Source organism: Harpegnathos saltator, unplaced genomic scaffold (assembly GCF_003227715.2).
Source record: "Harpegnathos saltator strain DR-91 unplaced genomic scaffold, Hsal_v8.6 scaffold169, whole genome shotgun sequence".
NCBI classification, from domain to species: domain Eukaryota; kingdom Metazoa; phylum Arthropoda; class Insecta; order Hymenoptera; family Formicidae; genus Harpegnathos; species Harpegnathos saltator.
Genome location: NW_020229949.1, coordinates 39065 through 54916, shown reverse-complemented (window position 1 = coordinate 54916; position 15852 = coordinate 39065). Strand labels below are relative to the sequence as shown.

General features: G+C 47.0%; 1 protein-coding gene across 1 annotated transcript in view; it reads left to right on the top strand.

Annotated features, from left to right (window-relative positions):
* Nucleotides 1-15852, top strand: part of jbug (filamin-type immunoglobulin domains fbug) — a 49927-nt gene that overhangs the window by 14741 nt on the left and 19334 nt on the right. The window contains exons 3-14 of the mRNA XM_025297079.1: nt 1964-2088; nt 2742-2872; nt 3519-3732; nt 3816-3933; nt 4827-5014; nt 5282-5437; nt 5680-5821; nt 6460-6665; nt 7054-8635; nt 8731-8866; nt 9194-9273; nt 9347-9514. Of these exons, the coding sequence (XP_025152864.1) occupies nt 1964-2088; nt 2742-2872; nt 3519-3732; nt 3816-3933; nt 4827-5014; nt 5282-5437; nt 5680-5821; nt 6460-6665; nt 7054-8635; nt 8731-8866; nt 9194-9273; nt 9347-9514 (3246 nt within the window). The remainder of the gene's footprint in view (nt 1-1963; nt 2089-2741; nt 2873-3518; nt 3733-3815; nt 3934-4826; nt 5015-5281; nt 5438-5679; nt 5822-6459; nt 6666-7053; nt 8636-8730; nt 8867-9193; nt 9274-9346; nt 9515-15852) is intronic.

Here is a 15852-nt window from a genome sequence, read left to right as displayed (position 1 = left end):
ATAATGCGAAGATAATGACGGTGAGGATGAAACTAACGCGAATCGTGCGGTACCTTCGCGCCGTTGCCGTTCTTTCCCCCGATTCGCAGAAATCTTTCTTCAACGGAGCCAGGACTCAAGGATCTATGTTTACTGCATCAGGACTGTGAATTTGTCGTGTTAGAAAAAACACACTCGTCGGAAGTATCGAAAACTGTGCCTGTGCTCTCTTCTCGCATATCGACGCGCTTTCTGCAAACACGCGGCAGAGGCGCGAAGGTCCGGGGCGACGCGTGACGTACAGCCGTGGAAAATGAAATATCCAGCGGCTCGTTCCGCGTCGAGTCGTCGTAAATCCTTCCCGTGCACAGTGAGCCAGAAGTCCACTGTGGTTGGCCAAAATTCCGTTTCTTGAACTTGCATGAAGTCATCAAGCATATGTGATATTATATATTTATATACATTTTCCTACATCAAATATTGTTGCTGAAATATTGTTTCTTTATGTTAATTGTTATCACTTGTGGAAGGACGCGAATGTAAAAAGCTATGTTTGCAAATTTAAACGTTCTATGACTTTCATACACCATTTGCTATGAGTCTTATCTTATCAGATGTCATAGCAGTACATTTATACTTTTAAATTGAACAAATAAAGTTACCTTTATCAATACATGAAGTTCTTCATGACATACACATTGACTTTGTTTCGTCTGATAAAACTAATAATTTCGAATCTTATAGTGCACTTGTTCAATTTGAAATGAAACCTTCTCTGAGCTTCCACTCTGAAATCAATCATATGATACGTCAAATTGGTCGTAAGGATGTACACTATAACTTGAATATACGCCTTTTGATTTGACAATGCCAGAGAGAAATCATATTTGATGCCATAAGTTGCACTTACTTGAATACATGATAAGATAGAAAATCTTAAAAAACTATCGAGAATTCGAGATTTTGTCAAATTTGTTTCCAAACTGATAAGAATAGTGTTTCGAAGTTGCCGATTTTGAATTCATTCATCGCAGTGCGATGTCATATCTCAAGATGAAAGTCTTGAGCTCATATTTTCTTTTACGTGAGTCTTGTAGGGAGAGGATTACAATAGGATACTTACAACTAACTAATTCATGTTTTATGTTTCATCATTTCTTTTCTGTGTTATTGTATTACATATATACATTATATGTCAATTTACCATTTTTTACTTTATTCTAAGAAAATGAAGTTCAGCAAACGAGAGATTCTTGAGTTGCTTTCAAAATCATCAGACATAGATGTAGTCCTCACATACATTTATTATTGTTTACATCGTTCGTAGACAATTTTGCAAATTAATAATAATACTGAATCTCCCATGTTCAATTAAAAAATTTTTACTTCAGCAAAGTCGAAATAATCGTCCGCCATATTGGATTAACTATTTTTTGGATTTTGCAATATTTAATACAGATTCGTAATTAGCATCCTCAAAAAGCCCCGTATGCTACGTTTAGAGTATATCCAATAATTCTTTTTATAAATAATCTTTCGCCGTATTGGATTCGTCGTTTGAAATTTTGAAATTTTGACTCTAAAATTGGAATCAGCAACCTAAAAAACCACATATTAGCACAATTGCAATTTATTTCTGTATATTTTAATGGGTTCGCCGACTTTTCGCTACGAAACCGAGTCTCCCGGCCTACTGCGCCTCTCCTCTACTTTCCTCTCCTTCTTTCTCCTGCTCTCTCTCTCTCTCTCTCTCTCTCTCTCTCTCTCTCTCTCTCTCGCGAATCCCCGCAATTCGCAAATTTAATCACTCGTCCGACGCGGGCGCGCGAGCGTTCTCTCCCGAGCTCGGAAGCGCTCGGGAATTCTCAGGCCGGCGATATAAATCAAACTGATCCTTTCTTCCCGCTCGCCGTACCGTTCGGCGCGCGTTGCAGCCGGGCGAGCGAAGCTCCATCAATCAAGGCGACTTCCTCTCGGCTTTCAGGTAACGTGGACATCGTGAACGGCAACCTGAAGCTGATCCTCGGTCTGATATGGTCGCTCATTGTGCGCTATCAAATAGGCAAATCCAAGTTCCCGCCGAGGAAGCTCATGCTCGCATGGCTCAAGGTCAGTACGCCGCGTAATCGCATCGCGCGCGCGCGCGACCTCGCGGCGCGGCCGCTGCACATCGCGGACCGTAAAACGAAATCTAGTAACGCCGCGGCGATTACCTCGCTCGGAGCTTGTAATCACCGCTGCGTGCGTATATTATATTACGTATGTTTCCGCTCGCGGAGAGCTCAGAGAGAGAGAGAGAGAGAGAGAGAGAGAGAGAGGGAGGGAGAGAGAGAGAGAGAGAGGGAGGGAGAGACTTCGGTCTCTCACGCGCTCGCTCCGATCGCTCGCATCGATGCGGCGCGACGTGTCACATAAGACCTCGTTTCTTTTACTTCTCTCGGCTGAGCCGACGTAGCTGGTGCGCCTCGTCGACGACGCTAGATTACACGCTTGTTTCATTTTAAGGGCAAAAAGCGCAACCTAGTTGAGCCGAAGAGAGAACAGAGCTGCTGTAAATCGTGGGAAACGGTCGTTTTATAGTATAATTTGTACGCGCCAACAAACTCGCCTCGATCGTTATATATCGTTCTTCGATTTGCATCGCGCGCATATCCTTCCTCCGAGTCGTATTAATTACGCCGCTAATAACCGGCGGGAGGTTCGCGTGCGGGAGGGTAATTTGCAGGCCGCGTTTTAACATCCAAGAGCTATTCCGTTTTCAGGCTGTCCTGCCGGAATGCAGAGTCAACAACTTCACGACCGACTGGAACTCCGGCGTGTACCTGAGCGCGCTTCTGGACTACTGCAAGCCGGGTCTGTTCCCTCACTGGCGACAGCTCGATCCGAACGACAGGTGAGAGACGACACGCGAAATATCCCGACGGACCACCGGCAAACGTTCGCGAACGTCACTCAGTCGGAGAGAGCGAGAAATAACGAGAAATAACGAGACTCGCGAGACGAATGTGTGGCGAGGCCGTTGATAGTTGAGAGATTATCTAACGGCGATGCTTGAAGAATCCCTGCGCGGCAATTAAGTGATCGCGTACGAGGACATGAATGAGTAAGTGGCTATCTGATTCGAGACTCCGAGACTCCCAAGATGTTCGATAGCCAAGTCCTGTTCAAGAGAATCAGCTCGCGAACGCGCGCGTGGAATTCTCGCGGGAGCGCACCTTCCGATGCGGTTTGAGCGATTTTTTTCTCCGTTGCAATTCAGAAAGCAATCGGCGCCCAGCGAGAGATCTTATCTTGTGGGAATGATGGAAAGAAAAGCTGGTTGAAATCGCGTTGGAAACGCGGAATACAGAGAGAGAGAGAGAGAGAGAGAATCAGATAATATGCCGTTACTTCGTTCAGCCGCGGCCTGATGATTTTTCCTTCTTCTTCTTCTTCTTCTTCTTCCTTTCTTTTTCCTTTCTTTGTGTAATTCGTATTGAACGTTATCGAGTCTGGACGTTATCGCGATCGCTCTACGTCGCGGCGTATCCTGCTTGCAGCGTGTACAACTGCCGCAAGGCCATGGAGATGTCGAAACGGGAGTTCGACATTCCCATAGTGCTAGAGCCGGACTACCTCGCTTCGCCGTACCTGGACGAGCTCTCGGGAATGACCTACTTGTCGTACTTTATGAAGGAGGGCTCGCCGGGCTTCCATGCAACACTACGATGGGTCAATTCGCAATTATCACATACCTCGATACGGAACTTCACGGTGGGTGGAGCCGAGGCGTCCCGGCTTAACAGTACTACGCGGCCGCGATCAATCACGGTGATACTCAATTATTCCGCTTGCAGACGGACTGGAACGACGGCAGAGCTCTGTGCGGTGTTGTCCGAAACTTGGGCGGCCCGGCGCCACCCTACGAGAAACTCGACATCGACCCTTCCGCTTGGGAACACAATTTACAAATGGGTAAAGCAGCTCTCATGATGAGCGTCACGAGTGTCCTTCGCGATCAGGAAGACAATCAGGAAGGATATCGTGAAGGAGAGATCGCATAGATCTCTTTCTTAATAATGTTTACATTAATTCTAACAAGTTCCCTCGGTGTACAAGGTGCTAAATTTCGAACGTGACAGGTAAAAATTCTCGAGAACTATGAAAGATATTGGAAAAAGCTGAAATACGTGTTCCATGATTTCGAAGGGGAAAGAGAATGGCATTGTCAGTTTTTCAGTTTGGGGGACATTGCGTGTATCGACCTTCGGAAATTTCAAAATTATTAGATTAACAAAAGTTAGAGCACTATTATAGTAATATAATCTTGATAGTAAATAAAGTAAAAAAGTCTAATACTATTTTTTTCCTTTCGACGAACAGTTAGCGAGATATCGTAAGTTAAATGTTGAAAAAGTTACCAAGTTTTTCTCAAATATTTCGAAAAATATTAGGCAAATAAAAAAATGTCTCAGACAAAACTAATTTGTTAAAACTAATTGGTAGAAGATATAATAAAAAGTTGGGCTTTCTATGTTAAAAAATTAAGTTGACCTTCAACTGACCTTGAAAATGTCCTCCAAATAAAAAAACCGACAAAAAAGCTCTCTTCTCTTTCCCCTCCCCGAAATCATGGATCGTGTGTTTTAGCTTTTTCTAATATCTTCCATAGTTTTCGAGATTTTTTACCTGTTACGTTTGAAATTTAGCACCCTGTATAAAAGCGTGCGTGGCACAGCCTACTTCGATCAATTTGATAGCGCAAGAGAATCCTGAAGAAGGAGGTGCCAGCTTGTTGCAAACTGACGCGTCAACGGGACCCGCTCGATCCGCCGTGAGCTAATCGAACTCGTATTCTCCTCTCGCAGGTATCGACGGCGGCAAGAAACTGGGCGTGGAGCCTATTCTGAAAGCGAAAGATATGGCGGACCAGAATGTAGAGCATTTAGGCGTAATGGCATACGCCGCGTACTTTCAGTGGGTGAAGCCTCGCCCTCAGGCGAGCCAGCAGATTGCCGTGCACATCGACAGCACATCCGCTCGGGCGCAACAGCCGGTTGGTTAAGTCATTGTTTGTTAATTACTCCTTCGCACGGCTAATCAGCGCTCACGAATTTTCGCCACGTCGTAATCGCTCGCTCGCTCGCTCGCTCACTCGCCTTAGAAACCTCAGCGATTCACTCAGTCGACGGTTCGCCTCATTCACGAAGCTTTCGACAGCGCGACCGTGTCTGTTCCGCCGATCGGGTCTGTTTTGTGTGTATCACGCTCCACTCTCCCCCGTCTCAGCTGTGCTGAGGGAGATTATACGGTTCTGTTGCAGGCACACTTCAAGCTAGAGATGCTGACCAAAGATGTAAACGCAAGGGAGGTGCGCGGCGAGATCATCAGCCCCAGCGGACGCGTCGAGTGCAGGCTCGCGTGGAACGGAGTGCACGGCAAAGGCACCTTCGTGCCTGCGGAAGTCGGCATGCACAAGGTCCGTGGCAGTAGCGTAGTCGCGAGATTTTTAACTTATTTCACTTTCATCTATCGCGTACTAGTATTCCAGAGTGTCTCGGGACAGTGTCTTTGTACAGAGGGTAGAGAATTTCTCATGCAGACAAATTGCTGAAATGTCGGCGGAATTTCAGACGAAAAAATTCTCGCGGAGAATCTTGTACGATAGAATTCAAATGTTTCCTATGGTATTCATCTATGGTTACGTACTATTGTTCGCAGCTAATGGTGTACAACGACGGCGAGCTGGTGAACGGGTGCCCCTATTACTTCAGGGTTTTACCGCCGCTAACGAAAATCAAATCTCCGGGCATGGATCCTTGCGCCATAGGATCTATCGTCGAGGTTCTAGTCAATAGTTACGGTACGTGTTGTCGCACACATCGGCGCGAAAGCGCTCCTTCTCTTGCGCAATGAACACGCTCGAGATGTGAAAATTTTATTCTCAGGAACTAGTAGAGATGTGCGAACTATTCGAGCTCGAATCGAATCGAATCGAATCTAATGTAATTCGACTCGATTCGAATCCGAATCCCTATGATTCGAATCCGAATAATTCGAAAATCTCGAATCGCGAAGATTCGAATACGAATCAAATATATTAGCGTTTGTGCGTATCAGTTATGAAATAACGGGCCATCTGGGCCTGTATATTTGAACCCTTAACTTATTTTTAATTAATTATTAATTAATAATGTTTAATTACCGTAATTAGCCTAACTAATAATTAATAACTTAATTATAAATTACTATAAATATTTAAATATATATTTTATTTTATTTTAAGATAATATTACAATATTAATATTCCCTTTCAAATTAAAATCTTCCATCATTATTTGCACGTTTGATATTCATGTTACATTTTTTAATGGTTCGATTCGATTTGATTCGAATTCGAATGAAATTTCATAGATTCGATTCGATTCGAATTCGAATTTGAAAAATGAGATTCGATTCGATTTGATTCGACATAAAAATTCTTGATTCGCACATCTTTAGGAACTAGTCATGATGGTATCGACGTGACCGCGTGGTCACCCACCGGCAGGTCACTGCCGTGTCCTGTCAAGGAAAACGACGGTGTGCACACGGCAACTTTTCAGCCCGACGAGACGGGGGAGTGGAGCATCGCGATAACGCACAAAGGAAATCACATACAAGGCGGCCCCTTCACCTGCTTCGTGTTCGACCCGAACGGAATCAAGGTATTGCGAATTAATATAGCACGATTCCATATAGCTCGTCAGCCTTGGCGATTTATAAGTAGAGCCACGGAAATTTTTCTCTTATATATATATATATATATATATATATGGTATATCTATCACAAAATTTCTGTAAATTCAGCAATCTCATAAAAAAGTCCAGTATTTCCATGAAACATGACATTAGAATTCACATTTCACAGACATTTCGCTACGCGAAGAACCCCGAGATGTTTTATTAAAAGAACTGAAAATTTTTTGATATCTCCTTTCATTTATAACCAATGTGCATTTATTTATATACAACAATAACGAGCTTCCATTTCCACGAATTACATTGCGATTTGCGCCACGATTGTTTTTCAGCGTATTCAAATTATATTTGCAGCTCTTGGACACCGACGGCGCCATGCCCGGACAGCCATTTTCCTTCATCGTCGACGCGAGAGGGACTGGCGGGCTTGGTGATGTGATCATCGACATAGTGCACGACAAGCAGTCAGTGGCCTATAGAATGGAAGACTTTGGTCACATGCAATATCGCGTCTCCTTCGTTCCCGGCGACGCCGGCAAGTACAGGGTGTACGTGTACTTCAACGGCTCGGATGTCCGCGGTTCGCCGTTCTCCATACGAGTGGGCACGCAGAAGGGCTCCAGGCGATCGAAGGAGTCCACGTCTAGCCTGGAGCGATCCAAGGTGTCGTCTCTGGAGCGACGAATGAACGGGCTGAACATCTCCGCGACGGAGAGGTCCAGTCCGACCCAAAAGATCTACACGTCCACCGCGTACAAGTCCATCAGCCCGACGCAGCGCGGTTATTCGCCCGTCCATCAGACCAGCCCGACCTATAAGACGTCCAGTACTACCAATTACGTCAACGAGAACTCTAGCAGCTCGATGTACCACAGCAGCAGTTCCCTCAACCGCACCCGTTCGCCAAACCTCACTCACAGCCCTGTGCAAAGAAACGTGCATAGCCCGTCGGTACTGAAGGAGACGAAAGAGATATATAGTGGCAACAGCAACTCGTACAATCAGCACTCGAGATCACCGAATCTGCAGAGTCCCAGCTTCATCAAGGAGTCCAAGGACATCTACTCGTCCAGCACGCTCAACAGATCACGTTCGCCGACCATGAGCCCGACCGCGGCGCTTGGCTCGCGTCATTCGCCCATCATCAAGGAGTCCAGGAACATCTACAGTTCAGGATCCCTCCAGAGATCGCGCTCGCCGACCCGCAGCCCGATGATGTACCGAAGCGCTACGCAGAGCCCGGTGAATCGCAGCTTCAGTCCGCGCAGCGGCGACAAAGACAACGGCGTCGTGGACACCAGCAGCAACGTGCGAGTGTCGTCGATGGTCGGCGGCACTTCCAGGCGAGACTCCTGGGACGCGATCGCTAAGACGCGCTCGTTGCTGTCGTACGGCAGTTTGGAATCCTTGGCGAATCTGACGAACAATTCGCCGACCGGTGACAACATCGGCGCCGGCGCCGGCAGCCCGAATAACTTCCTTAACAATAATTACAAGAACGCACAGAGCTATTCCTCCTCCACCGCCACGACTACCACCGCCACCACCACCACTGCTGTCAGCAGCAGCACGAAGAACACGACGTCGCACACTGCGACGAGTTACTCGACCCTCCAGAAATCATCGAGTCCCGACTATGGCGCCGGACAAAAGTACAGCAACGATGGTCAGCAGAATACACGCACGCATGGTATCTTGAAGAACAAGAACAACAACTACTACAGCAACAACAAGAGCGTGGACACGACGGACGCGGCCGTGCACGATCGCTATCTGAATAACGGCGGTTCCGTTTACGTGTCGACGCCTGTATCGTCCGGCAAAAGTCCGCTTGTCGCCACCGGAAGCGCGCTGGAGACGCTGCCGGTGCACCGGCCGACCACTTTCAGCATCGCCTCCGCCGTGGATCCCAATAAGGTGTCCGTCACCGTGACCGGTGAGTGCCGATCCAATGATGATACTCCTCGCTCAATGACGCGCGACAACGAGCGTGTCGCGAATGCTTGATCGGTTCCTCGTTCATTTACGCAGGTCCGAGCGGCAAGAGCGTGCCGGTGCAAAGGTCGAAGCTGCGAGGCTTGACGTACACGATCACCGCCGAAGAAGTCGGCGAGCACGTGATCCAAGTCTTGGTGAACGGCCAGCATATCAAGGGATCCCCCTTCAGGTACGTATATGTACATCGCGAACGCAACCCTCGTCTCGTCCCGTCTCATCTCGATGTGAATCTCAATTAACGCGACACATTCGTTTGTTTGTTTGTTTGTTTGTTTGTGTGTTTCGTCATCTTTCATTCTCTGTGTTGCGAAAACACACATTTTTCAAAGTGGAATTAAGAAAAAATCTATTTCTGTAAAGTTAAATCCAAAAGTTCTCTCGAGGTGAATCTTTTTTATCGTATTAGGCATGTCGTCGAGACGTCGAACTGCTCGGGAACCAAATTAGTTGTGTATAATTATTGTATCTGTGTTAACTATTTTTACGTGGATTCCAGGTCGCAGGCGTACAACGCCCGAGCTATACAAGTTGGGAATATCCCGAACGGAGTGGTGAACCAGCCGGTGGAATTCGAAAGTACGTATCTATGACTGTGCGTTGTAAAAGTCGTGTAAGTGCACCGAATAATGAGAATCATTCTGTTCGTCAGTCGACGGGTCGAGAGCCGGCTCCGGGAACTTGGAGATCCTCGTGAACGGAGGACATGTTACCAGTTTCGTGAGAGCGCTAGGCAGTCAGCGTTTCTTGGCATCGTTCGTGCCACATGAAGCGGTCACACATTTAGTGGAAATGACGTTCAACGGCGAAGTCATTCCTGGTGAGTCACTTTCTAATCAGCGTTCACAACCCGAAGTCTTCTAACGAAGACTGGCAAACGCTTCTCCAAGCAGCGTTCGAACTTGACATTCCATCACGGATTGCCCGATGATTCCATGCCGTTGCGAATAAATTATGAATCTCTCGGGCCTGGTGTACTTTCCTCGCGCGTTGAATCTTCAATGTTTAATTCGTTCGATCGAAGGATAGATCAAACTCGAAATATACGAGGATACACGCGAGAAACGCGTGACACGAAAATCGCGCGTTTCATTCCACTCGGATTAATATGACGTCGGTCATATTAAAATGCGGGAATTTTTTAGAAGACTTCTCTCAAAATTTCGATTGTATTTCTGTGGATTCAGACCGAAATACGAGTCGCTCCGACAGTTAGAGAACACCGTTAGACTCCGATCGTTCACTTCGTTACGTCGTTCGCGCGCCGCTCCGCGCTATCTCTCGCATCCGGCCGTACATTCGCAGCTGCCGCTACTTTCCGCCGTAAAGATCTTCATTTCCACGGTGCTTTCAGCGCGCCTTTCTTTTGTCAAATACCGATGCCACAGCGTGAGCGCCCCTCTCTCTCTCTCTCCCCCCCCTCTCTCTCTGATGCGGCGGCTGGAATAAATTCCTAGCCGTGTGCGCGCACGCGACGCACGTGTGCACGTGTACACGCACACGTGGACACACGTAGCGCGCGGAATGCGCGATAGTCTTTGCCGTCGCCATTAAGGAAGCTGGAATGCATACCCAACGTTGAAATGTCCTTTCCTTTCTTTTTTTTTCTTTCTTTTTTTTATTATCTTTTACAGAGCGCGTCGTTTACGCGACGATCAAACGACCTCGAAGCGGCCGGTTAAAGTCGATATTATATATATACGCGCGGATTTAGAATCGGGCACCTCGGTAAATCGTCAAGCTCGATCAAGAGCAAGTCGGAATCTCGCTCGATCGACGATTCCGCGACACATGCGACATCTCGCTCATAAATAATCCCCCGGTGAAAGTGAATCATTGATCTTGCGTTTCGTGGTTCTGGTACTACCGTGATATTAATTCCGCATCAGTCTGTTATTTCCTAGCGAAGTGGGGAAAAATATGCCGGACTAATACGAGGTTGTTGTTGTGTATTTCGTTAACCTCATATCATGATTTATCGTTGTTACGTACTCGGCGCGGTACGGAGCACCATCGATCAATATCACGTCGAATGTGTCGAGTTCTCTTGTAAGTACGTATCATCTTTTTCCTTTTCGCGAGTGAAACTTATGCGGTATCGACACGTACATTTCCAATCTCGACATATCGTCGGCTGCCAATATATCACCCATGATACACTCGCATAAATAATTTAGGAATAAATCACCCGTGGGTAGGGTTGCCAACTGCTCGGTTTTGACCCGGACTGTCTGGTTTTCAAAAATCTTGTCCAGTGTCCGGTCAACAAGTCAAACCGGACGTCATACGTCCGGTTTTTAAGTTAAACCCAATCAATGGAATGAGAGTTCAGATTTCAGCAACGTTTCTCCGTTTCAAGCGCCTGCAAACGATCGCGAGCGCCACGAAAAGCCATCTAGTGGATGATCTGCCGATCCATCATTCCATATATATTAAGAAAGTAATAGTTTATTATTTTATTCAATCAAAGCTTGTTTGTAAAATTGTTTGGAAATTGATATTGTAAATAAATTCTTGTATCTTGTGTCATATTTTGCGGTTAATGTAACGTTATGATTATTATTTCTGTCCGGTTTGGGTTTGGGTTTTACCAAAGAAGAAATGTCCGGTAATTTTAACTTTCGGACTTGGCAGCCCTACCCGTGGAGTGATGGTACTTGAAATCACGTGAAAAGAAGATATCTCTGTCGAATGAGCATTATTGGCTCGCTCGGTTGTTTCTCGAGAAAGAGACGATACTTTTCGGCTCTCCCATGGCACTTATTTGTCAAAAGGCCGACAAATCGACGCGCATCGTGTCGAACTTGAGCGTCAGACTTCTATTTCCAATCGCGATACATACGTTCGCTAAATGGCACGCCATCGGCGTGAATCCACCTTGAGTTCCGTCATGCCTCGCCACTTCAACTGTATACACAAGTAATATCTCGTCTCTCACGCGCGAGCGCAATTCACCATGTAGATACGGCGCTCGTGCCGATCTTATCGCGAAAATCATTCACTCTTTACAATTACATCGCGCCGCGTTGTTTCTTCCCCCGTGACCTTTAGCAGCATCGGTAACGCGAGGCTATCAGCGTCTCGATTTCCGAAGACTATCGGACGAGAGCACGAGGAACGGGGGAGAAAGGTGTCGCAAGAACGACTTCCGGTGTAAGGGGGAACGGCCACCGGTCGCCCCCTCGCCCATCTGCTTCACGCTTCGTGGTAACTTTTAAAAACGGCCGTCTGCAATCCGAACGACACAGCCTTGCAAAATCCCCGCGTTATCTTGCTCAATGCGCACCATGAGGCAACGCTGTGCTCGCTCGGATATATACCGCGCCGGTGTATCCTCGATGAGCGAGTAACTTCCTCGCGAGTAATCTCCTCTTTTTCTTTTTCTATCTTTGGGAAAATTTCAATTTTTTTATTTTAATCTCAATCTTTATCGTTATCTTTAGAATTGTAATATGCAGAGCCCTCGGAATCTGATGAGTGCAACCTTTCCTTTCCTTTCGTTCATATTTATCACTTTTCCCCTTTTCCTTCGGCTAAATTCTCGACTTTCCTCTCCAAGTTTCCACGATGTGAAACACGTTGGTGTATCCCTCCTCTCGCCTCCAAGCTGTTTCTCTCGTCAAATTCTCCGCGAAGACGCGGCATAATTAATCGTGCCCTCCCGCGTTTTCCTCGCCGCTTTTCCACACCTTGTATGCTTTTCCGTTGGGCAAAGAGTCTCTCCTCCCGTTGATATACAGGGTGATCGAGTTCATCCGCGCGTCCTACAGACGCGCGAGCAAGCGTGTCTCTAAGTCAGCGGGTCATCGGGTAGGTCGTTGACTTGCGATTTCACGCATTCACGCGACGTCCCACTGACCCATATGCGACGTCATCGTTCTCTTCGGCTACCTGAGCGAATTTTTCCGCCGTCGCGCTTGTACCTCACGTCGTATACGTCACGCGTCACACAATGGCATCGCGAGGCCGTGTGCCGTGAACCGTACAGTCGAATGACACGGACCTTCGTCGTCTCTCGTTTAGGTAAATCGCTGTCTCACACACACCTTGACGGCCAAGACGGGGACGCGTCTCGACCCCGTCTCAGAATGCGATTATCCGCGCCTCTCAAAAATGTCGGCGCGAGAGAGCGGTCGAACGTGTCGGATGCCTCGCGGAAACCCGCATAATTAGAGAGAAGTATCTCGCGTGCGGAATATCGACTCGCGATTCTTCGCACGCCGGAGAGAGTCAGCTCCGAAAACAACTCGGATCTGTGAACATTTCCATCTAGAGAATATGAACTGAGCTCCGAAAGTTTGTTGATTTTTTTCTTTCGTTCGAAGAGAGTTGAGGAAATCGAAGGCAGCGAAGAAACGAAATCGAAAGGCGAAATCGCTCGATCAGAAGGAGAGAGAGAGAGAGAGAGAGAGAGAGAGAGAGAGAGAGAGAGAGGGAGAGACCCGAGGATGTAACTCCGCTACGCCACTGCGTGTGCGTGAATAATATTATTTAGATGCCGTATACAGAGTGCAGTTCGCAACCATGACTGTGTACTCGCGCACAGGGAAGTAGTAATACGCGCGGTAACCACGTTATTATCTACCTTTTTCCTCTTGCGCTATCCTCGAGAAAAGGCGGCGGATTCCTCCGCCGCATTTCTCAACGGCGAATTTTTTCTCTTTTTTTTTTCTTTTTCAAGCGTTGGGCCGTTTTGCATCAGCGCGAATCTCCTCTCCCGAGACGTCGTCGTCTTGTTCGGCGAATTTTCACACGAATTTCAACGATTTCCACTCGACTCAATCGAGAAATGTCCTAACCTAACCCGAACTTTTTCCTACAACGAAATCATTTTCTAATCTCGTTTCTTTCTTTTTTTGTTTTTTTTTTTGTTAAATCGGTGTCATCGGGAGTTGCGTGCGCTGCGCAAAGCGCCGAAATCGCCGCAGGAAAGACACACGCGTTACGCAATTAGGCGACGCGTTTCGGTGCATTCCTCCGATCGATATTTCGCCCGCGTACGCGCATGGAAATTGTTCATGGAATATGAGCATGTAACGAATACCGTGTACGACCTGTAGGTGTGGCTACGGAGCCGCCGATGTCAGCGTGCAGACGTATTTGGTTACGGATGAGGATACGCAGCCGCTACCTACGTGGCCGCGAACATAATTCAGCGACGTGGTCGTACCTTGCGACACCGTCTCGCTAATTCTTGCATTAACCCCTGCTGCCCGAATCCATCTCCGCGAAGGTCAACGTTCTCCTCGGCACTTTGACCCGACAGTCGTCTCGTCCGCGTCCGATTACAACAGAAATATAAGGATTGCGCTTGAAACTTACTGAAACTGGATAACTAGCGGCTCGCCGAACCGAGCCGAAGTTGACGTTAAAACTACCGACGGTTCACGATCTACGGTTCCGCCGCGCCGCGGTCAGCAGTCAAATCGACGAGGTTTCGCAGACAAATGCACGGGATGCACGAAAAAGAGATTACTCGTCGGGAAAGCCGTCTCGCGATTGTTACGTCTGCGATTGTAACTCGTGCTCGCACTTTTATTCGCCGCTTCCTTCCGCATGTAATCATACAGCGGAATGAACACGCGCGGCACCGTTGTTATCGAACGAGGGAGAAAATGCGGGGGATAAAAATCAAACGGCTGTTTTCCGCGCGACGACACCCCACAGGAGCGGACACTCCGCGTGGAATGCGTTCTTGAGAGCGTTTCTTGTGCACGCCCCGAGGAAGTTCTATCGTCGATCTCTGGCCTCGCATAACTCATTGCCAGCGCTAATTTTTCCAAATCCTTCGTTGCACAATTATTATCCCTGTCGAACATCGCGCAGCCGAGCACAAGTCACGACCGCCGCCGAATCGGTCAGGCGGAAACGGGAACGGGACAAACGGGAAACCGTCGAAATGCGCGATTTAGCCGAACGAGATAGAATCCTCCCCGCCGGGGAGGGTCTTCCTCTTTCCCTCGTGATCCCTCTGCAGGAGGCGGAGAACGGCTCGAGGCTGCGAAAATCGGGGCGGGACGCTCGCTTATCGCGGAGCTTATCCGGAATCCGGGCGGTTTCGCGGTCGCGGTTTGGTGTGTGACTTTCAATTTTTCAGGACATCTCGCGCGTCGAGTGTGTTGCGAAAGAGACACACACGCACACACGAGGATCGCAGATTCCTTCGGGTCACTCGACACGCGGTTGAAATCGCGATCGAACGATCGCCCCTCGCCCCCCCTCGCCTGACCACTGCGGCCGTCATCGCGGCCGGTAGCACCGTAATTTTTCGTCGTACGCGGGTTTTATTGCGCGACAAGCGCTACCGTACGCGCGCACCGGTGCTGGAAACCGTATACAGAGGAACACGCGTTCAATAAGAGCAATCGTGATCGTCGTGCATTCAAGCGAGGTCTCTATTTGACCGTGACGCTACCGATATCGTATGCACACAGCACGCCGATAAAGGAGGAGATGGTTCGCTCGCAATGATGGATTCACGCATTGATCATCGCCGTGACGCGACGTGCGCGCTTGACACCGTAAATTTTACGACTCTTTATTAAGGAGTCAATTAGCCCGGCAGAAAGATAATTGAGCCGTCAGCTTTTCGCCTTGCGCGCCTTAAATAACAGCCATCCAAGAAAAAGTAATTTCAGAACAAGCGGAATCATCTAAATTTTTGGGAATTTTATTCTTATACACGACCTCAAGAGGGTTCTCCTCTAAGATTAAGAGGGAAATATTATAATCACATTATTCTTAAAGTTAGAGGGATTATATATGTCATGTGTGTAATGCAAATCTTACCGATTTTAATATAAATTTCCTCTTATGCACAGATTATTTAATCTTTTTTTTAAGAGGATTATTATTTATTCTCACTGTACTTTATTATTACTGGTTATACTAATTAATTTGAAAACATTATTATAATATGCAGCAAAAAGTAATATACACCCAAGAAAGGAATTTCAGAACAAGCGGAATCATCTAAATTTTTAAGGATTTTATTCTTATATATGACTTCAAGAGGATTCCTCTAAAGTTAAAAGAAAAATATTACAAACACATTATTCTTAAAGTTAGAGGGATTATATGTTATATGTGTAATAAAAATCTTTTTGTTTTTAATATAAATTTCCTCTTATACACAGATTATTTAATCTTTTTTTAAGA